Below are 23,920 nucleotides of genomic sequence, written 5' to 3' on the forward strand. Positions count from 1 at the left end.
TTGTCCTTCAGATCAGGGCTTTAAAGTAAGAACTGAATTTATAACACTCACCGCAGATGCTCAGCCACTCTGCACTTTATCCTATTGATTGAATCAAGTACCTTCTACTGTTTTTCTCCCTCGCAATTTCATTGATACTCACAAACTCTACTTTTGTATTTAATTACCAGAGACAGGCATGTAGGTAGGAGCACTTCTGCACCCGTCTTTGGCTCACTTTTGTTGGTTTGTTTTACTGGTTTATGGGGAGTGAGGTATGCGCACTGAATACACTGCTCCTCCTATTATTCTGTTCAACCTCACCTCCAGTTGTGTTAGCCAACACTACCCGTATTCTAGTGGTACAGTTTTTCTCTCGACCTCCTCACCACACACAACTCTCTTACTCCTTGGCTTGCTCTCTCTTCCTTGCTCAGTTGCTCCCTCATTTCCTGCTGTATTCAGTCATCTCTTCCTCAGAGCTATCTCACTCCCTCTCCGAACACTCCCAACACTCATCTGCAAATCAGCTCTGCACGGTAAGCAAAAAACACACTTTGTTTCATGCAGTAATTTACCTGTCATCACGCATGGTATTTTGCGAATTAAAATATGTATTTACATGCTAAGCTGGGTTTATAAATAAGGTTTTTTGTATGTGTGTTGGAGATTTTAGATCCTACACTTAAGAATAATGCCTTTATATGGACACTGTAGGTATTTTAGCTGTTCAATGGTTGATTTCCTTGAGTTGGTGTGTACACATTTAACCTCTGCTGCACAGAGTATTACCTTGTTGACAGGGTGGTAAAGAAGGGGTGTGATGGTGGTGAGCAAGAACATCTGGTCTTTTCTAGTTAAACATAGGCTAAGTGTAATTGTGAAGTAGGATAAAGCTAAGTTTAAATTATTTTGGTCTAATCATTATTTCCTTGCGCCATCCCTTTTCCTAACTTTTTTATCCAAAATCATTTTCATTTAACTTTTATGTAATTTGTTTTGTATTATTTCACAGCTGCAGAGGCTCAGAGCGAGTCTTAAAAGATAAACTGACATTACAAAGTAAAAATTTCTCAAAATCTGGAAAAGTAAAAAAACAACAACTAGATATTAAGTTATATAGGATAGCCTGCTAAACTATTGAGAAGTCATTGCAGGACAATCCCGCAGTCAAGAAGGTCTGAAAAAATGTGGACTAAATCAGTCAGATAAATTGATAATCATTATCAGTTTGTGTATTGTGCTGGGATTTCTGCTGGGCAAAAGACTGTTTTAATGAGCCATCATGAAAGTAGGGGTAAGAAACTGTTACTGGCTTTTTTCATGAGCAACAAGTAGGTTTTACAACTTGAGGTTCAGCAGGCATCAACTCTGAAAACTCAACTTATTTTTCCTTAACAAATGCTTTAGCTGAAAATGTAGAGAATAGCATATTTCCTTCATCAAAGTTTCAGGTATAAAAACATTTTGGATTAACAGATGACACTTTAAAAATAAAAGTTTAAGGAATAAAACTAGCCCCCATAATTGTGTCTAAACCATACATGGGCAAATTTGGATGTTTCCTTTTTCCATGTCCCTTGGATCATGGAAAGCAGCCCATACAGTGTTGTAGTAACTATATTACTATGGTTTTGTTTCAGACTTGGGTTCAAAATACAAATATATAAACAAGCCCAAGTCATAGTTTTAAAAGGTTGAAACAAGTTAATTTGCTACTAAAAAACAAAGGGGAAGGTTTCTAGCAGAGTTGCTGACTTCTCAGGCTGTAAGGTGTTCATTGTGTTCATCAAAGAGACAGTTTGGTGGAAGAAGCTGTCTCTGTGGTGGCTCTTTTTTTTTGCAAATAGCGCTCTGTGACTCCTTGCTGGAGGTAAAAGTTTAAACAGTTTATGTCCAGGATATGTGAGGTCTATAGGGACATTAGCTGCCCTTTTCCTGACTGTAGACCTGTACAAGTCCTGAATGGAGGAAAAGTCAGCCCCGATGATCTTCTCTGCAGACTTTATTGTTCACTGCACTCTGGACCTGTCCTGTTTTGTGGATGAGCCAAACCATGCAGTGATGGATGAACAAAGGACCAACTTAATAATGGCAGGGTAGATGACCAACGGTTCATGTGGAAGGTAGTACTTCTTGAGTTGCTGCAGGAAGTACACTCAATGCTAGACCATTTTCCAAACTGTGTTTATGTGTGAGGAATAGTTTGAGTTCTGAGAAATGGTGGTTCATAGGAACTGGAACTGATCCAACATTGATACAGTGCTGTTGAGGATTCAATGGAAGTCCACCACCATCTCCACTGTCTTGCCCGGGTTAAGTTCTAGGTGGTTCTGGAACGAGTGGTCCAGCCGATCCATCCCCCATCTGAATGCAGACTTATCATTGTCCTGGATCAGACCAATAACGGCTGTGACATCTACAAACTTCCCCTGAGGTGCAGTTGTTTGTGTTCAGGGAGAGGAGGAGAAGGAAGAGAACACACCCCTGTGAGGGCGCCAGTGCTGATGGTTCTTGTGCAGGAGAAGATGCACCCCAGCATCACCTGCTACTGCCAGTCAGTCTGGAAGCTGGTGATCTTCTGACAGGTAGAGGCGGGTACCATAAGCTGGGTGACCTTCTACGGACACTGACACCCAGATCTTTAGTTGAATTTCAACTTGGAAGCTTGGAATCAAGCGTGAAAAATTATAACTATATCTTGGTCCTATTTTAGAGACAACATTTTATATTTAGCTTCTTGCATTTGGAAATTCCTCATTCACTAATCTTAGCATAAACACTAACACATATTGTAAGTTTGAAAATTTTGCATGTCACTTGCATGACAAAGCCAAATGTAAACTTGATATTGAAAACAGCAAAGATACAAAGTTACATAACACACAATTGTGTGGGATCAAACTAATTTAGAAAAGGAATAACAAGTGTAGTTGAGTCAGGCATGAGCGTATTCACAGACAAGACTGGAGTCTTGTTTGCAATTTCCATTTGCTGCCAGAGTTCTGATGTAATTTAAACTTTCACTTTGATCTAATTCAAGGATAATGTATGAATAGAATGTGTAATTACCTCTTGTTCTTCTTCTTCCATTTTTCTTTTCTACTGTCTTATATAACAAATCCTAAAGCATATCATTCTTACTGCATTGTAACATAAATACATGGTTTATTACACTGTAAATTTGGAAAATAAACAAGCTGAACAAGATTGTTTGTGGCTAGAGACATCAGGGAAAATCTTAATTAGATCAGTACATTGAGACACTGTAATAGCCTGAAAAACACCATATCTTCAAAGACAGCAAGATTATATCAGCCAGTCATCTCACCACACTGTTGTCCACCATTGATGTATCTAAATTTGAAGCAATCTAAATGTAATGAAATGGATTTATTAGATTAAGTTATTAATGGAAAGGGGGGTAGAGTATGAATCATGATTTGAACAAATAAAGTGTAAGACTGAGATTGTCAGATAGAGATAGAATATAGAACTAAAGAACGTTAAAAGATATTCTCATTTTATACTGATATCTTTTTGAGAAACAAAGTCTCATCACTGCATACCACCTCAGTAGGATTTAGTTAGAAAAAACAAATGTGGAATGCACAAATTCATTGTGATATGTTTTGCTGACATTAGAAAATGGAATACTTATTAGTTACAAGTTCAGTTCAAACAGGTTGCGACTAACTATAGTTTTGATACATGCCCTCCAAAAGAAAGGCGTGTACCTATCCTCCTGAACCACAGCAATGTGAAGACACACAGCAGTCACCAGGTTCTTACCTTCCAGGGACAAAATTTGAACAAAAGCTGTTTTTACACCAGTGACTCAGCTTCCTTAGTCAGAACTCAGTGATTGCTTGGTTACATTTTAATTATGGGACTACAACTGCATTATACCAGCGAACCCAAGGATCATTCTCTCCCAGCACAAGATGCTTTCCCCTACATAGAGGACTTAATGATATAATTACCTCTTTAGAAAGATTGGTTTAGAACCAGCTCTTACCAGTAAAACCCAAAGGATTATTAATGTTATCTGTATCATTGTAATGTTGGCCAGAGATTTTTCGATATCTCAGAAGGATTGTAGTTTTTCTGTGTCTGTATCTGTGTTTATTTTCTTTGTGATTGTATTGTAATTGTATGTAGAGCGCTTTGAGTGTCTCGTTACTGAAAAGCGCTATATAAATAAACTTACCATACCTCACCTTACCTTATCTTTATTAAGTTTTACTTAAAATGTTTTCAGTTTGCACCTTTGTTTACAGCCAGAAATAACTGTGTTTAAAACCTAATTTCCAATTCCCAGTCTGCCCTACTGTGAAGCCTGTGTGACATATATTTAGTCATTTGTACCCACCCACCAGGGACTGGTAAGGCTCTGCGGAGACATCAGCAGTATCCTAGGTTTTTGTGACTAAAGAGAAAATAATATGTCAATTCAAAGGGTGTTGCAAAAATCACGACACATAAATAAAATGGCAAAGAAGATAACAAGCAAGATAACGAGAAACGATAACAAGGAACAGAAAGGAGAAAAAAACAACAATTTATGTTTTTAAGAGATACAATGAGAAGAGATTGGTTTCTTTCCCCATTTAGATAATTTATCTCACAGGAACCACAATAACAGAAAAACTGCATTAGCTTCCTGGTGAGAAATCTATTTCATGGATATGGAGATGTATGTTCTGGAATTAATAGCACAAGGGAGAACTGAGCTCAGATCAAGTTTATCATATTAAAGACAGCATTGTGAAGTCCCAAGTTCTCCAAAACTGTGCTGTCATGGACGCACAACATGGTTTCTTGTGCTTGTTGAGTACTATCTCCTGGATAACCCATTAAAGTACTTTTTGGCCCCAGATAATGTTTACTTTATTCATGGACATATGATTTTACTTGACTGGTTGCAAATACAATTTATTTAATAAGAGTTGTTTCTTTATTTCAAATAACAGTTTTACAATTAATCTCACTTCAGTGTCAAATAATTTTACCTCGTCCGATATACAGGTCCTTCTCAAAAAAATAGCATATTGTGATAAAGTTCATTATTTTCTATGATGTAATAATGAAAATTTAACATTCATATATTTTAGATTCATTGCACACTAACTGAAATATTTCAGGTCTTTTATTGTCTTAATACGGATGATTTTGGCATACAGCTCATGAAAACCCAAAATTCCTATCTCACAAAATTAGCATATTTTATCCGACCAATAAAAGAAAAGTGTTTTTAATACAAAAAAGGTCAACCTTCAAATAATCATGTACAGTTATGCACTCAATACTTGGTCGGGAATCCTTTGGCAGAAATGACTGCTTCAATGTGGCGTGGCATGGAGGCAATCAGCCTGTGGCACTGCTGAGGTCTTATGGAGGCCCAGGATGCTTCGATAGCGGCCTTTAGCTCATCCAGAGTGTTGGGTCTTGAATCTCTCAACGTTCTCTTCACAATATCCCACAGATTCTCTATGGGGTTCAGGTCAGGAGAGTTGGCAGGCCAATTGAGGACAGTGATACCATGGTCAGTAAACCATTTACCAGTGGTTTTGGCACTGTGAGCAGGTGCCAGGTCGTGCTGAAAAACGAAATCTTCATCTCCATAAAGCTTTTCAGTAGATGGAAGCATGAAGTGCTCCAAAATCTCCTGATAGCTAGCTGCATTGACCCTGCCCTTGATAAAACACAGTGGACCAACACCAGCAGCTGACACGGCACCCCAGACCATCACTAACTGTGGGTACTTGACACTGGACTTCTGGCATTTTGGCATTTCCTTCTCCCCAGTCTTCCTCCAGACTCTGGCACCTTGATTTCCGAATGACATGCAGAATTTGCTTTCATCCGAAAAAAGTACTTTGGACCACTGAGCAACAGTCCAGTGCTGCTTCTCTGTAGCCCAGGTCTGGGGAATGCGGCACCTGTAGCCCATTTCCTGCACACGCCTGTGCACGGTGGCTCTGGATGTTTCTACTCCAGACTCAGTCCACTGCTTCCGCAGGTCCCCCAAGGTCTGGAATCGGCCCTACTCCACAATCTTCCTCAGGGTCCGGTCACCTCTTCTCGTTGTGCAGCGTTTTCTGCCACACTTTTTCCTTCCCACAGACTTCCCACTGAGGTGCCTTGATACAGCACTCTGGGAACAGCCTATTCATTCAGAAATTTTTTTCTGTGTCTTACCCTCTTGCTTGAGGGTGTCAATAGTGGCCTTCTGGACAGCAGTCAGGTCGGCAGTCTTACCCATGATTGGGGTTTTGAGTGATGAACCAGGCTAGGAGTTTTAAAGGCCTCAGGAATCTTTTGCAGGTGTTTAGAGTTAACTCGTTGATTCAGATGATGAGGTTCATAGCTCATTTAGAGACCCTTTTAATGATATGCTAATTTTGTGAGATAGGAATTTTGGGTTTTCACGAGCTGTATGCCAAAATCATCCGTATTAAGACAATAAAAGACCTGAAATATTTCAGTTAGTGTGCAATGAATCTAAAATATATGAATGTTAAATTTTCATCATGACATTATGGAAAATAATGAACTTTATCACAATATGCTAATATTTTGAGAAGGACCTGTATTTAGATGGTAAGTTTTTGCAATGTTACTAAAGATTGTGCAAGACTTTGCAGTACCAGGAATGGTTTGACTCTCCAGATGTGTCTACATAAAAGCCTGGTTCCTCTGGAGACAAACACTCCTTTCACTCCTGAATGTAAACAACTTAGGAAGAATGATTCAATGCACACCATGACTTGGAATAAATTTAGATTGTTTGTGGTTTTTATAGGTAAAGAAATGGAAAAAGTAACAGAGACCATATGTAATCATCTAATTATGATATGTCGCCATGTAGCCCAAAAAAGATGCTCTGTGAGATTTAAAGAAGTTTGGCCAGCTTCTGTTGTGCTCTGATCTAAGAGGGTAAATTATTCTGCTATGACGTTATAACTAATGCACTACAGTGAAACTGTGCTTAAGTTCAAGATATATCTCATTTCACTGATTAAAATATTGCTGAGTATACTGTGTTGCGTTTGTAACTCAGAACCAACATACTAGCATAAAAGCAGTGGTTTCTTGTGGGAGACATTACTTAAGATACTGAATGTGGCTTGTCAAAGATGTTTTGTGTCTGTTAGAATACTTTCGTTCTTATATGCTAGCATTTGCTTGTTCGGCTCCCGTCCATCATTGCTATTAATGTTGCCAATGTTTTCTTTTAGCTCAAAGTAAATATAGTTTACGGTCACTGTTTATCATCACTTTTCAAACCTACATATACATTAGTATCACAGCTAAGAGGCTTTTAGTGACAGCCTCACATCTACTTTTTTTGTTTTTAGTCTGGTATGTTTTGCCAACAGGAAATGGCTTCCAAAAAGAAAATGGGCTATAAGTGTCGCATAGCGGGAGTGATGCTTCTTCTGATTGGGAGTATTGCTGCCCTTGTTGTTGTTTCTGTCATCCAGGACAAGTTGAAGGTTAAAGAGTATGGATTAGAGGTGAACACACACACACACACACACACACACACCCACACACACCCACACACACACACACACACACACACACACACACACACACACACACACACGCACACACACACATGCACACACACACACACACACACACACACACACACACACACACACGCACACACACACACAGACATTAATGAGCACAAAGATACATTTAGATTCCTACAATATGCATGCACAATTGCACACTTTTTATAACTAAGAAAACTTGTAATGAAATATATACAAATGCAGATACATTTATTTACATTGGTAAAAATATGTGAAAGCCTTAGAAAAAGAATCCACTATCTTAATTTTACGCTAAATAATAAAAAAAAATACAACCTTTAATTTAAATATATTTATTTTGTATAGAAAAAAAGACAGTGTTAAGAAATGTTAATTTTTATTCACGATGACATGGTGAGATGAGAAGCAAAATTGTAGCATCACCAAAAATGTGCCATAAGTAATTTGAAACAACAACAATTATTTCTCATTGTGGGATTATTATCCAACTATAATAACGCCCTTAGACTGCTGGAGATAGGCACCAGCTTCCCCGCGACCCACTATGGAATAAGCGGTATAGAAAATGACTGACTGATTGACTGACTAAACAAATTTAGTTTAATTTAAATTTAATTTAAATTAAATCTCGGACTTCCATTGCAATAAATACTTCATTTTAAGGCTTTTAACAGATCTTGAAGAGTGGTTGGACAACATTTTTTCATGTCTGTATGTAAATGCACACTTCATCTTTAACATGCTGCAATTTGTCAGAAATTATCAAGGTAGGTCGCAGCTACTGGTTGCTCTGGTTTATAATTTGATTGGAGAGCACAATAAAAGACAAATGGGCTAGCAAAAAAAAAAAAAAAACAGGCTGCAGTTAGACACACCTTTGCTTCAACGTACAAGGTGTAGTCTTTGTTCCAGAATCTAAATCACATATACAGCTTATAAGCTTATAAAACATTTCTGTCAAGTGTTAATGTTTTCCTGTATGCATTTTTTATAGTATGGCATTGTGATAGACTCTGGTTCCTCTCGTTCCAACGTGTACCTGTATGAATGGCCTGGGGAGAAGGAGAATGAGACTGGGGTAGTGACTGAAAAAATGAACTGTAAAGTTAAAGGTAAGTTATGTTATTAGCTGTGTAATATTGGTAGAAATGTTTTAGCTTTTGTGAAAAGCTGCTTAATAGCATCTTACTATTTTCCATTATGCCACTATCATGATGTGTAGAACACACTGTTATGCAGATGAAAAAAATAAAATGAAATCTAAAGCATCCTGAGCTTTTTTTTTTTTTTGTTGTTTTGTTGTTTTTCAAACTGTAACTCATTAACTGCTGTTCAGCAGATTAAATACAATGTTTGTTTTTTAAGTTATCCCAACACATATTTGTGCCCCTAGGGGTTCCTATCTCAGAGCTGAAGGTTAGTTCCAAGGAATATAAAACAACACTGAATGGATTTCAAGATTGCATGGATGAAATCAGGAAACATATTCCTGAGGAAAAGCAAAAAACCACACCCCTCTTTCTGGGAGCTACAGCTGGGATGCGCCTGCTAGAGTAAGAATGTGACAATACAATAATCTACAAATCACACCATTTTCCCTAAAACTCTTTGGTTCATTTGGTAATTACTTCTTAGAAAAAGTATTTTTCATCAGTGTCATCAGTCTCAATGGCTGATGAATAGAACACAATGTTGACTTGACTATGACAAAATGATTAAACACAATCAAGTGAGGAAAACTACTGGTTTCCTTATTTACTCTAAATATGAAAACACAGGGTTTCGACTTCTGATTAGACAATAAATAAGTAAAATCCTAAATAAATAAATAAAATCAGGTAAGTAATAATTTATTTATTATAATTTTTACTATTACCATTATGGGCAGGGCATGGCAGTGCAGTGGTCATCAATTTTATTGGGTTGGCGATTGAAAGGTTCTGAAGTCCACAGTTTAAATATTAGTTAATTAAAACTTAGTCTCAAGATGTTTTCTTTAGAATTTTGTTTTTATTCTTTTCACTTACTGAATGGCCATACAAGCATTGCTAAAAAAAAACTGAAAAGAATGGATAGAGATTAATATCAGTGTCATGTCTCTGTAGGTAATATGAAACCATAAAACCATTAAAATTGGAAGACTGGAAGCAAACATCATCCAAAGCCTAAAAAATGATGTGCTTTGGATCACATTACAAAACTTTGGTTGATCTTAATTAGGGACTACTAAAGCTTCATTTAGAAAGTGTTTTTGTCAACAATCAAATAATAATTTTTGCAATGTGGCTGATTATTGCTTCTTTCTTTCTATTTACTTTTAAGTGTGGAAGATAAGAAAAGGTCCAATGAAGTTATGACAAGTCTCAGGGACTACTTGAGTGGACAAAACTTCCACTTCCACAATGCTTCCATTATTACCGGCCAGGAAGAGGGGCTATATGGGTGGATTACAGTGAACTATCTAATGGGAAATTTCCTAGAGGTAAGGCGTGAGAGCGTAGTTGTTCTTTTAACACTTTAAATCATAAAAACACAACTGCTTTGTGAACAGGACCAAGACAAGGCATGATTATTTTTTCCCTAAATTATTCTAATTACATTTGCAGAGAAACATGTGGAACACTTACGTTCGTCCAAATGGAGCAGAGACAGTTGGCTCAATGGATCTTGGTGGAGCATCAACACAGATAGCCTTTCAAGTTCAGGAACAGGGACAAGGGCCTGACTACATGCTTGTCAAGCTGTATGGTTACCCCTACACTGTCTACACACACAGTTTCCTTTGCTATGGCAAAAATGAGGCTGATAAGAGGGTTCTTGACAAATTAATCAAGGTATGTAACTTATACTACATTGTCTGCATAAAGTAACTTGTAAAATGATTTATAGTCTTTGAACTGAACATTGTGTCACATACCAACCACAAACTGCAATGCATTTTAGTGGAAACTATGTGATAGTGTATAATTGTGAGTTAAAGGAAAAATGAAACATGGTTTTTAAACGTTTTAAGAATCAGAATGTGCAAAGTGAGGTATGCCTTCGTATTATGCCTCCCCGAGTCAATGATTTATAAAACCAACTTATTTCTTTTGATGTTTGCAGTTGTATTTATACTGAGATAACATTGCACACTGTTTACTAATTACATGACTTGTGAAGGCAGCTGGTTGTACTGGAGTTTATTCAGGGGTATCACATAAAGGCCCAATAAAATACCCTAAAGGTAGTGGTTGTAATGTGACAAAATATGAAAAAGGGGTCATAAATACTTAGGTAAGGCACATGTATGTTGCTAAAAACAAGGTAAAGCAGGGGGTGAATAGCAAAGCAAAGCAGAAGAGAAAAGATTATTTTATCAAATCTGACAGGAAACAGTACCCCTCACCCTGGGGGAGTGGTGGCCTAGTGGTTAGAGAGCAGGGCATTTGCATCCTGGAGAGGCCACAAGTACTCTGGTTTGAAAACCACAGCCTGCCACTCTCAGTCCCTGAGCAAGACCCTTAGCCCCTGAATGCTCTCCGGGTGCCACACAATGGCAGCTCACTGCTACCTATAAGGGATGGGTTAAATGCTGAGGATAATTTCTCCATTGTGTCAACTTAATCAATAAAGTCTAAATTATTATTATTATTATTATTATTATTATAACTAGGAATATAAAGCAGGTGGCAAGACTAGCAAGCATAAAAAGGTCAAAATGGCAGGCCAACTGGCCCAAAACGTATGCAGACTAAGTTGACTAAGTTCATAACTGAAGAGCTTTCTGAAATTCCTCCAGATAAGAACTCTCATTCATGTAAAAGCCAACATCCATTAATGAACTGTTAAAAATTGATTAGTGAATACTGTTGTTCCTAACAGGCAAAGGAAAACCAGTCAAGAATGCATTATGTTATTAAGAATATTGATTGGACCGGGAATGTCATCCTAGCAACGTAATTTCTGGTAACTTAAAGCCCAATTTTCAAAATCTATAATCATGTCATATAGGGAGAAAAATGCTGCGTTGGTAGGTAAATTAAATAATGTAAAAATGCTGTATGTTCCCACTATAAAACGCTGACTTTAAGGTTTTATATTATAAAAGCTTTTGTTTAACTCTGTTGGTATTTTAATCCATTGTCTTACCTCTCATTATTTTGTCTCATATCACTCCCCACTATATGATGGTACTTTCCCCACTCCACCTGTGGTAATGTATTCTTTTTTGACATGTCTTTATTTTTTTATTTCAGGGATCATCTGGCTACATAGTAAATCCCTGCTACCCCAAAGGTTTCAACACTACCATAAAAGCTTCAGCCATTTATGACACGGAGTGCACAATAAAACCCAAAAACTACAATCCTGATCAAGAGTTCTACATGTTTGGAAGCTCTGACTCAAAAAAATGTGGGGAACTAGTGAAGTCCATATTTGATTTTGATAACTGTTCCTCAAAGCAGTGCTCCTTCAATGGGGTAGAGCAGCCACCCGTAACTGGAGAGTTCATGGTAACGGTTGCAGATATAACTGTTCAGAGTAAGGAATTATTGATCCAGAATCACTAAATGTTTGTTTTTAATGGTTCTACTAGGCATATGCTGGATTCTACTTCATTGCTCAAGCTCTGGAGCAGAGTGGGGTATCAAACCTTGAACAGTTTAACATCTCAGTAGGGAACTTCTGCCGCACTCACTGGACAGAGGTAGGTTCTCCAAACAGATCTGAAGCTACAGTAATAAATACAGAGAGGAATGAAAGAGGAATAAAAATGAAGTACATTGAAAACAAGGACATTTTAGAGAAATTCAACACAGAATAGGACAAACATGTAATTCTCTTTACACGTCATTCTTTTTTTTACTGCCCACAGTAGAATAAAACAAACAAAATTATAAACTATATATATAAATTAGGAGATTAAGGTAGGCAAGTCAGGGTTCTGGGGTCCATACATCTTGTTTCTCTAATTTGCTAACTGTTCTTTTTCCTGTTGTAGGACATTTAGGATTTCTGAAATTATTTCCAGATTAACAAGAGAGATTTATTTAGAAATAGTTTTGTAACTTTTATCAAATTCTGAAGCTGACTTTCAGTTTCTTAGTATTTTTCTATTTTGAAATGTATGACTTGGGTCAAACACTTCTCCTGTGGGAAACTAATAAAGAAATTTGCCCTTGATTTTGGGTATCCTTTCACAAGGTTCTCTAAATAGTTTGCTTGAATTTAGGCCCATTTACCCTGATAGAACTAGTATAGCTTAGTTGGGTTTGTAGGCTACCTTGCATGCACTCATTTTCAACTCTGCCCACACATTTTTTATGAGGCTGTGAAGACCACTCCAAAACAATTAATTTGTTGTTCTTAAATCACTTTGCGAGACGTTGCGTCCATATTCAATTGCATTCAGTTTATTTATATAGCGCCAATTCACAACACATGTTGTTTCAATGCACTTCACAAAAGTCAGGTATATACATTCCAATTAATCCTAATAATTGAACAGTGCAGTCAGATTCAGTTATTTACTCAAATTGGATAAAAAGGTTTTTCTGTCTAAGGAAACTCAGCAGATTGCATCCAGTCAGTGACTTGTAGCATTCCCTCCTCCCGGATGAGCATGTAGAGACAGTGGACAGTCACTGGCGTTGACTTTGCAGCAATCCCTCATACTGAGCATGCATGTAGCGACAGTGGAGAGGAAAAACTCCCTTTTAACAGAAAGAAACCTCCAGCAGAACCAGGCTCAGTGTGAGCGTCCATCTGCCACGATCGACTGGGGGGTTGAGAGAACAGAGCAGAGACACACAAAGAATACAGAAGCACTGATCCAGGAGTACTTTCTATGGGAAGGAAAAGTAAATGTTAATGGATGCAGCTCCTTTAGTTGTTTCACCTAGAAAGAAAGAACAGATAAACTCTGAGCCAGTTTTCAAAGTTAGAGTCTGAAAGACACACATAATGCTCTTTTTTATGATGCCAAATTTATTGTGAAGTAAACCTGTCTCATTTGCTGCAAATCATCCGCCCAGCATGATGCCGCAACCCCTGTACTTCACAATTGGGATGGTGTTTTTGAACTTGCAAGCTTACCATGTTTTGTTAGTAAACAACACATCAAACACTCTGTAATAACAATGAAATCTAATTATCTTGGCATCTAGCAAATAACAATTTTCGTAATCCTAACTGACCTAAGACAGGAAATGTTTAGTCTAATTTAAAGACAGACAGAAAATAGAAAAAAAGGGTTATTTGGATTTTATACAGTGCATTCAAAAATCAGATTTCACCTGTAATAGTAGATTTGCAGTAGAATTACCAACACTTGTGATTATGTAAATATTTGTTTTTGTATTGACCGTGCACTGTAATTGTCCCCTTAAGTAATAACAAAAAAAAAAAAAAATGGTTATGACAGTTGTTTTGTTCAGTTATCCTTTAAATGCAGCCCATTTAAAGGAAGACCATTGTAGCTGTGAAGTGTAAATGTTGCTTTTTGGGTATGCTTCTCCTGTCTACATGTGCTTTGTGGGTTATGGAAGGCCTATGACTGTGTCCCATGAGGTATTTTGTGGGAGTTGCTGCAGGAGAATGGGTTATCTGTGAGGCATTTTAGGGCTATCCAATAATGGTTTGCCACAGCAAGAACTGTCAGCCTTCTTGACACAAAGTTGAGCCTGTTCCCAGTGCCTATAGGACTCCACCAGGGCTGTCTCTTGTCACGAATCCTGTTTGTGATGCCCATGGGTGGGATCTTAAGGAGTAGTAATGGAGAGGAGGGCTTCTTGTTCAGGAACCTCAGGATCTCATCTTTGCTTATAAAGTATGATGTGGTTTTCCTGGCTTCTTTAGGCCACGACCTCCAGTGCGCACAGGAGCAGTTCGGAGCTGAGCATGAAGCAGCCAGGATAAGAATCAGTTCCTCTTAGTAAAAGGCCATGGTTCTTCACCGGAAAAAGGTGGACTGCCCCCCCTGTATTGGAGGTCAGTCTTTGCCTCAAGCGGAGGAGTTTAAAGGCCCGGCTCTGTGCTGTTGAAAAACCAGCAGATAGCCGAGACCCCTTAGGCGCATAGCCACCGAGGGTAGCTCCCCATAGCAGTCCTTCAGCAGAGCCCACGCAGCCAGGGCCTCAGGTCGGCTGGGTGATGGTACATAGAAAGCATAGACCTAGATCCCAGCCCACAGGTCACCACCAACCCGTCTGCGTTTCTAACTGATTTTCCCCGCTCAGCGACACACCCGCTGAGAAGCCAACTCTGGTAATTGGCAGCTCCATAGTCAGAAACGTGGCACTAGAGACACCAGCAACCATGGTCAAATGTCTGCCAGGGGCCAGAAATCCTACCTGAAACTGCTGGCTAAGGATAAGTGTAAATACAGTAAGATTGTTATTCACGCTGGCGGTAATGACACCCGGTTACCTCAATCGGAGGTCACAAAAGTTACTATTGCTTCGGTGTGTAAGTTTGCCAAAACAATGTCGGACTCCGTAATTTTTTCTGGTCCCCTCCCCGATCTGACCAGTGACGACATGTTTAGCCGCATGCTGTCATTCAACCGCTGGCTGTCTAGGTGGTGTCCAGTAAACGATGGGGGTTACATTGATAATTGGTGAACATTTTGGGGAAAACCTGGTCTGACCCGGAGAGACGGCATCCATCCCACTTTGGATGGAGCATCTCTTCTTTCCAGGAATCTGGCCGAATTTATTAGTTCTCCAAAACTCTGACAACCAAGGGTTCAGACCAGGAAGCAGGGTCGTAGTTTAACACTCCTCTCTGCAGCTTCTGTACTGCTACCCACCCATTACCCTTTAAGACAGTGTCTTGCCCATGGCCAAAATTGAATAGATTAAAAAATAATGTAAAAGGAGGAAATCATGAAAATCTCATAAAAATAAATACAACTCAGACTGAAAAGAAAAATAAAACAATTAAATGTGGCTTACTGAACATAAGATCTCTCTCTTCAAAGACTTTGCTAGTTAGTGACCTGATTTGTGACAATCAGATTGATTTATTTTGCCTCACAGAAACCTAGCTGCAGCAAGAGGATTATGCTACTATAAATGAGTCAACTCCCACTAATTATTAAAATTTTCACATTGCTCGGAATACTGGGCGAGGAGGAGTAGCAACCATCTTTCAGTCCGATTTATTGATTAGTCCCAGAACAATCAATAGCTACAACTCTTTTGAATATTTAATCCTTAGTTTTCCTCAAAATTTGCAAAGCACTAAAACCACTTCTGTTTGTTGTTTTGTACCATCCACCAGGCCCTTACTCTCAATTTTTAGATCAGTTTTCAGACCTTTTATCTGATTTAGTGTTAAACACAGATAAAGTTATAGTGGGGGATTTTAACATTCATGTTGACACTGAAAGTGATAGCCTAAATATAGCGTTTAATGCTATCTTAGACTCAATTGGCTTTGCACAAAACATTAACAAACCTACCCACCTTTGTCTTCATTCTCTGGACCTTGTGCTGACATATGGCATTGAGTGTAAAGACATAACGATATTTTCTCATAACCCTGTCCTGTCTGACCATTTCTTAATAACCTTTGAGTTTAATTTAACCGAGTACTCCACACCTGAAATAAAATGTCATTATAGTAGATCATTATCAGACAATGCTGCAACAACCTTTAAATAATCTTTTCCACTTTTAATTTCCTCATTATCACAGAAAAACACAGTGGAGGGCAGTAATTCTGTTTCTGCCCCTTCACAAATTGATTCTCTTGTTGATAGAGTTACTTCATCATTGCGTGGTGCATTAGACAATGCAGCCCCCTTGAAAAAGAAGGTGATCATTCATAGGAGACTGGCTCCCTGGTTTAATTCAGAACTGCATACTTTAAAGCACAATGTTAGAAAATTGGAGATAAAATGGTGCTCTACACACCTAGAGGATTCCTACTTAATCTGGAAAATGTGTCTTCTGTATTATAAAAAGACACTTCGCCAAGCCAGAACAGCTTATTTCTCATCATTTATAGAAGAGAACAAGAATAACCCTAGGTTTCACTTTAGTACAGTTGCTAAACTTACACAGAGTCATAGCTCTGTTGAGCCATCCATTCCCTTAGCTCTCAGCAGTCATGACTTTATGAGATTCTTTTTAAATAAAACTGATTATATTTAAAATAAAATCTTTGACAATCTTTCCCGAAGATGATTACTTCATCCAAGTGAGACAACATTGGAAGTAACTGTAGAACCTGATCTGTGTTTGGACTGTTTTGATCCTGTGAAGCTTCCTGAGTTATCAGAAATATTAGCTTCATCTAAACCTTCAACTTGTATGTTATACCCAATCCCGACCAAATTATTTAAATAAGTTTTCCTTCTGATTACCAGCCCCATTCTAGATATGATTAATCTATCCTTAGTAAATGGATATGTACCACAAACTTTTAAGGTAGCTGTGTTTAAACATTTACTTAAGAAACCTTTGCTTGATCGAGATGACGTAAAAAATTACAGACCTATATCCAATCTTCCATTTTTATCTAAAATTCTTGAGAAAATACTGCTAATCAAATGTGAGAGCATTTACACAGCAGTGACCTGTTTGAAGAGTTTCAGTCAGGCTTCAGAGCTCATCACAGCACTGAAACAGCCCACATAATGGGCTTGTGTCTGTACTGGTTCTGTTAAATCTCAGTGCTGCATTTGATACAGTCGATCACAATATTCTCTTTGAAAGGCTGGAATATTCTGTAGGGATCAGGGGAACAGCACTAGGCTGGTTTAAATCTTATTTGTCTGACAGATTCCAGTTTGTTCATGTAAATGATAAATCATCTTTAAACTCCAGGGTTAATTGTGGAGTACCACAGGGTTCAGTACTTGGGCCAATTCTCTTTACTATATATATGCTTCCAATAGGTAAAATTATCAGGCAGCATGGGATAAATTTTCACTGTTACGCTGATGATACTCAGCTTTACTTATCCATAAATGAGCCCAACCAGTTAGATAGACTACAAGCATGATTTCAAGACATAAAAGCTTGGATGACTTTAAATTTTCTGCTTCTAAATTCAGACAAGACAGAAGTTGTCGTCTTTGGACCGGAGTCCTTAAAAAAGAAACTGCTTAGTCAATCACTTAACCTGGATGGCATTAAATTGACCTCCGGTAATAAAGTAAAAAACCTTGGTGTTATTTTTGACCAGGACATGTCATTTAAATCCCATATTAAACAGGTTTCTAGGATTTTCTTCTTTCACCTCCGGAACATTACCAAAATTAGAAATATCCTATCCAGGAGTGACGTTGAAAAACTAGTCCATGCATTTGTTACTTCAATGCTGGTCTATTGTAATTCTTTACTATCAGGATGTTCACAAAATGGAGTTAAAAGCCTTCAGCTCATTCAAAATGCTTAGGTTATCCTGAGCTATCTCTGTAGTTATGCTGCTATAGGCTTAGGCTGCTGGAGGACATAATGACCACTTTCACCGTCTTCGCTACATTCTCACACTACTGTTATTTCAGCTTCTAACTTTATGTTCTCTCTCTTTTCTCTTCCTAGAAGCTACACCTGGCCTGACTCTGTGTCTACCTGTGACACCGTTCTGGAGGGGTGCATCGTCCAAGTTTCTGCTGACAACAGCTTAATGCTCACCCTCTACCGATGATCCACATGGGCCTGTCTTTCAGTGTTTAACCCTTTCTCTCTCCTAGACATGGCAATTGACTGAGCTTTTATTGTAACTAATTATATGTGCTCTCTTTCAGACTCTAACCTTGAAAAGTGGCTCAGAGTTTCTCTGTTCTTTCTTTCTAGATGAAATGACTAAAGGAGCTACATCCATTAACATTTACTTTTCCTTCCCATAGAAAGTACTCCTGGATCAGTGCTTCTTTGTTCTCTTTGTGTCTCTGCTCTGTTCCCTCAAACCCCCAGTCGATCGTGGCAGATGGCCGCTCACACTGAGCCTGATTCTGCTGGAGGTTTCTTCCTGTTAAAAGGGAGATTTTCCTCTCCACTGTTGCTACATGCATGCTCAGTATGAGGGATTGCTGCAAAGTCAACGCCAGTGACTGTCCACTGTCTCTACATGCTCATCCGGGAGGAGTCTCCTTGGACTTGGAGATTGGGTGAGGAGCTCAGCATCTGGAGCTCAAATGATGGAGCTTGGAGATTTTCCGGTTATGTCCCACTAGGAAGGAGATCCTCGGGAAGACCCAGAACTAACTAAGGGACTATATATTCCGTCTAGCATGGGAATGCCTTGGGATCCCCCAGAATTAGCTGCAGGATGTCGCCAGGGAGAGCGATGTCTTGGTTCCCCTCCTAGACCTGTTGTCCCCGAGATCTCAGATAAGTGGAAGACAATGGATGGAAGCATGGATGGATGGCTGGCTGGCTGGAGGGATGGATGGATGGATGGATGGATGGATGGATGGATCCTGGCCCAGCCCATGGTTATCAGAAGCCCTAAGTGTAAAGAGCTACACTGAGGACCTTAACATTTAGTCACAACACAGGAACAAGTGCTATAGGAGATTACGTTTATTAAACTGAACTCAGGATCAAAATTTAGGTAATGGATCACCACTCGTATTTCTGCGGGGAGAAAAAACCTTGAATAATCCAGAGGAGGTGTTAATGTGAAATGATTTGCCTTACTAACCTGCAGCACAGAGAAGCAGGCTAGGAGGCAGCAGCTAATGTGACGTCAGAGAGGAAAAAAGGCTGGAAGTCCGGGGGAACAGCCTAATCTTGTGGAGAGAGGCAGAGAGGCAGTACTTAGGCAGAAGATTCTTTCAGTGCTCTCCAGTCTGTGCGATGTATCGCCGGAAGCGTCACACACACAAAAACTCCCCAAAGCCTCAGTCCAAAATCCAAATATGTGGTCTTTAACCAGGCAAAAGTCATTCACAAAAGGGCAGACGTATATAATTTGCAGAGGGTTTATGCGAGAAAAGACTGTCAGAAGTCAGAATAGAGCTCAGTGTCCAGGTATCAGATTGGCAGTAGGAATCCGTCAAAGGCAAGCGAAAATCCGAGGCTATGAACTTGGTCGATAACTAGGAGACAATTGAGGGCAGGGAAAGAAAAGTGTTTTTACTGGCACAAGGCTGTTGATATTCTGGCAGACAAGCAACTAGGGAGAAGAAGTGCAATGCACAGATGAGAGATAGACTATTAGGCATGGCTCAGATGGACTGAACATTGCTGATTATAACAGAGAGGCTTGGCAGGAAGGACATGGTGACAAGAAAACATAAATCAGTCTCAGGTGTGGCACATGAATCACACTGCTAAGTACAATTTCATTTATGGGGCTCGCTTCTAGTTAAACCCAACGCAATTATAAACCACAGGGGGAAAAGGGCAGTTACTTGCTGACCTACTTAAAAACACTAAAACACTAATAGTATTAAAATATAGCTCTGTAAATATAAATTTCGAATTATGAAGGTTTTCTTCAGTAAGTGTGTAAGTGGTGCATTTGTGAATCAGATTCAAATGCTCTTATGGCCCTCAGACCAACTGTGGATGCTAAGCAGTCAGAAAGTTTGCTCATACCTCAGCCCAATTCTGCATAAATTACATTTTTCTTCCTTATTTTGACGTTAGGAAAACATTTGTGGTTTGCACACTTGTTCTCAAGCTACTGTCTTAACGTTGATATCTGTTTCTTGTCTTCCAAGCTAAAAGCACAAAAGCACCGGATTCTTGACAAATACCTAAAGACGTACTGTTTTGCCAGTCACTATGTCCTCACCCTCCTGGCAGATGGATACAAGTTTGATGATGAGACTTGGGAAAATATTCACTTTGAAAAAGAGGTCAGTAAAATAGCAACAAATAGCATGTCTTGATTAAAAGTTTTGTCTTTTGTTTCTGCAACTATGAAGTCAAGGCACTGCTGTAGAAGTAGTGCTCAAGCATGTTGGGACTCAAGCCAGGTTTTGCACTCTAATTAATGGGGCCACCTACTGAGGCCTATAACAGATAGCCTAATAATTCTGTTCTGAAATAGTGGAAAGCATGAATGCATGTTTCCACAAAGACACAGACGAGGGGGATTTCCAATACACAATATATAGCAGTGATTCTATGAAAAATCTTAAATCAATACCATCATTTGTTAGTCACTCAGAGGTTGGCCTTTAGATACAAAGCAAGTCTGTTCCTCGACTACTTGGGACACTCTCAGATTTGAACAAAGTATAGTGTTCTAATTGGGGCCCCTTGATAAATGGTAGGCCCTTACAGACAGAGTCAAAAACCAGATACTCATGGATTTTTTTACTGGGGTGTTCTTTGCATGTTATGACTCATCCTGTCAACTGAAGCTATTAGTATGCCTTCATGACAAAACTATTCAATATTTGCTATTTTAAATGTCGTGAAGTTCTGTACAGTGCTTGCGAAAGTATTAATATGCATTAAAGGTTTTCCCATTTTATCAAGTTTTATCCACAAACTTCAATGAATTTATTGGATTTTTATGTGACAGACTAACAAAAAGTAGTTTGCCCATTCTTCATGTTGGTGTTAGAAATGACATGACAACAAAATATGTATGCATGTAACTTCTCTTCTTTCTCTTTTCAGATAAAGGAAACAAACATAGGCTGGAGTCTGGGCTACATGCTGAGAATGTCCAACATGATCCCGTCTGAAGTGAAAGAAATCCTCCCGATGACAAACCCGGTCTTTGCCGGCCTCATCTTTTTATTTTCAGCTCTAATTATTGTAACAGTAATCTTAGGGTTTATCATCCTCCTTCGTACTTGCTACTGATAATGTAAGTGAGAAAGACAGTTATGAAGAGCCTAGGGAAATGTTGTGTACATTGCTGGAATGTGCCGTAGTAGCATGTGTTGAGGCACGTGTGTTGAAAGTTACTAAGCAAAGTTTTTCCAGCTCATGCCTCTGAAGCAAGATTCACATGGAAGTTGTACATTTAGGTTTATGATTAAACGTTTGATTATCTAACTTTTAATACAACCAAAGCAGTGGTTGCAAATAAAGTAACCTAAAAGCGACAGATTGTAAATCTTGGCAGACTTATTTCCTTTCTAAACCTCTCATGTATATTATGGTTGAATCTTGTAGCAGCCATTACAGAACGTATTTTCGTCATTATTTTGTACCTCACAGAAGCACAGTGATTTAAAGGTCTTTTCCCAGCTTTTGTTCCACCACAAAACAAATGTAAATGAACAAGAATAAATAAATTAACACGTCTAAAATTTTGCTGAGTTTAAGCAAAGATAAGTCTGTCAAAAACACATTTTTTAACCCCATTTTGAGACGGATTGTGAAAACGCTTATCCAGGACATTCTAGGAGGACAACATATAGACTGCTAGCAAAAAGAGGAATCAGCATCACTTCTGGTGTTGATTCCAGTTTTAGCTCAGAAATGCATCACACATCCATGTTAAGTAGGAAGGGATGAAGGACCGAGCTGACACGTAGACGCACTATCAGGAATAAGTAGTGCAGTGCTCTTAACTGGCTGGCTGATGATTGACTATGTTATCCAGTAAATTTGTTTATAATCACTTCACTCAGTCTTCTTATAACAAATGATGAAGGACAAAAATCATTGTCATCCCATCCCTGTCAGATATGTAGTCATATGGGGCAGAGTTTAGGAGGATGCTGTAAATCCCACCACTGCTCCAGGTGACTCTAAACAAGAAGAAATCACAGAAAATGAATTATTCGGCTAAACTGCTCATTCTTCTAGGCTGTTTATTTGGCTACTCTGTCAGCTCAATGTTCCCGGTTGTGTTGCCTATACACCCCCTCTGGTGTCCAGAAAACAACATTAACATCCTCTTAATCACTCTTGGTCATTCTCTGAAAAAAAAAAAAGTCTTGTGTTCTGGCTGTAGTTTTCCTCACTGCTGTCTTTTTAGCAGAAAGCCATAATGCTGCTGGGATGTCTTCCTCCTGCTACACTGCACACCCATTGGTAACCTTTGTCAAGTGTTTGTCTTCTGCTATTTCTCGGTCATGTGTTTATTTTTTAAGCGGTTTAACTAATGTCAGAATTGTATTTTTGACCTAAGAATGCATTTTTGACAAAACACTTTGAGGGAGGTGCATAGTGATAAGACAAGGCCTTTAGGAAATGGCTAATTTGTACTCTTTTGGGTTTGATCAGCAAGATTCCCACAGTAGTTAAATGTAAAATGCAACAATACCCAAACTACTTTACATCCTTTTTCCTTCATCCTTTCTTTAATCATAAAAACGACTACAGACCTCCAGCTCCAAGTACAAAGTCAGAACAAACTGTTCCACAGTATTCAATAATTGTCTGTAGCCCTTAAACGCTTTACATAATCAGATGTTCTTTCAAATCTGCATTATAACTACATGTAGAAGGTTTATTTTTACAGTATTTTTTTCAGTGATATTTTTGTTGTTTTATATGGGAATTTGTTATATAAAAGTGGCAATCTATAGAACAAAACATTACCTTCAAGTAAAAGTAATAGCTCAAGATGACTGGAAGATACTTGAATAATACATAAGGTGTTACATTCTTGAAATTCATTCAGGTAATGGTAATCTAAAGTACATGATTAAAAGTGACTGTAGTTTTTTATTTTTGTTTTGGAGGTGTTTAAATTCCCTTTTCAAAGCGATAGAGTTATAACTAAACAGTTATAACCCTGAAAGTGCAAATGGGAACACTCGGTGTATGTAAGTCAAAATGCCCCTCTTATTTGAAATGTTTTTCATAATTGAGGCAAGTTTCAGGAAAACTAACCCGTTTTTTTTCATTGACTTTATAAAACTGTACGGTGACTTAGTATGTGTTAAGTTTGAGTTAATTGTGTTCATATCTCAGTCCAATGTTTTGTTATATCCATATGTTTTATTAAATGAGAAAAAAATATCTAAGCATTCAATTGAAGCAGCAAATTAGATGGTTTGCTTGTGAATGCAACACAATTACAGAAAACTTTGGTTGCTCTAAATACATTGCATTGTACTGGATAAAATTTTAGAACAATATTGTGATGCATGTTTTTCATTTTATTGTAAAAAACCTGCTTGTTTTATAGGTTATTTTAGAACTTAGCTATTTTTCTTGTATTTATATTGCCATTTGCCTGATTCTTTACGTAAATATTTTTTACCTGTGATGTAATTTCTTTAATGTATTTTTATTCTTTTAATGACATTTTCCTTGTTACTTATCTTGTTACCTCTGTAATCCTCTTTCAATTGTCTTATGCAAAAATGGTGGAATTGACATAAGCTTAACTTTTGCTTGGTTATATTTAGCTGGACCAACTGATCAAGAATAAAATTTATGCTGTAAACCTGTCTCCTATCGATATACAGAAGACAATGCTGCACTCTAGTGGTAATATGTCGTACAGACCAA

The 23,920-nt window shown here is 38.3% G+C and overlaps 1 protein-coding gene across 2 annotated transcripts; it reads left to right on the forward strand.

The window, feature by feature from the left end:
- The first annotated feature begins 224 nt into the window (after positions 1–224).
- Positions 225–23,855, forward strand: entpd3 (ectonucleoside triphosphate diphosphohydrolase 3). Of its 2 annotated transcripts, XM_047362165.1 has the most exons (11): positions 388–518; positions 2,437–2,567; positions 7,362–7,499; positions 8,542–8,659; positions 8,941–9,100; positions 9,870–10,029; positions 10,154–10,381; positions 11,786–12,043; positions 12,127–12,237; positions 20,212–20,349; positions 21,122–23,855. In XM_047362165.1, the coding sequence occupies exons 3-11, from the start codon at positions 7,365–7,367 to the stop codon at positions 21,308–21,310; spliced, it is 1,497 nt and encodes a 498-aa protein (XP_047218121.1). In that variant the 5' UTR covers positions 388–518; positions 2,437–2,567; positions 7,362–7,364; the 3' UTR covers positions 21,311–23,855. The 2 variants fall into 2 exon arrangements, with proteins under 2 accessions (XP_047218120.1, XP_047218121.1); XM_047362164.1 differs by lacking the exon at positions 2,437–2,567 and having other exon boundaries at positions 225–518.
- Positions 23,856–23,920: the final 65 nt, after the last annotated feature.

This window comes from Girardinichthys multiradiatus, chromosome 3 (assembly GCF_021462225.1).
Source record: "Girardinichthys multiradiatus isolate DD_20200921_A chromosome 3, DD_fGirMul_XY1, whole genome shotgun sequence".
NCBI classification, from domain to species: domain Eukaryota; kingdom Metazoa; phylum Chordata; class Actinopteri; order Cyprinodontiformes; family Goodeidae; genus Girardinichthys; species Girardinichthys multiradiatus.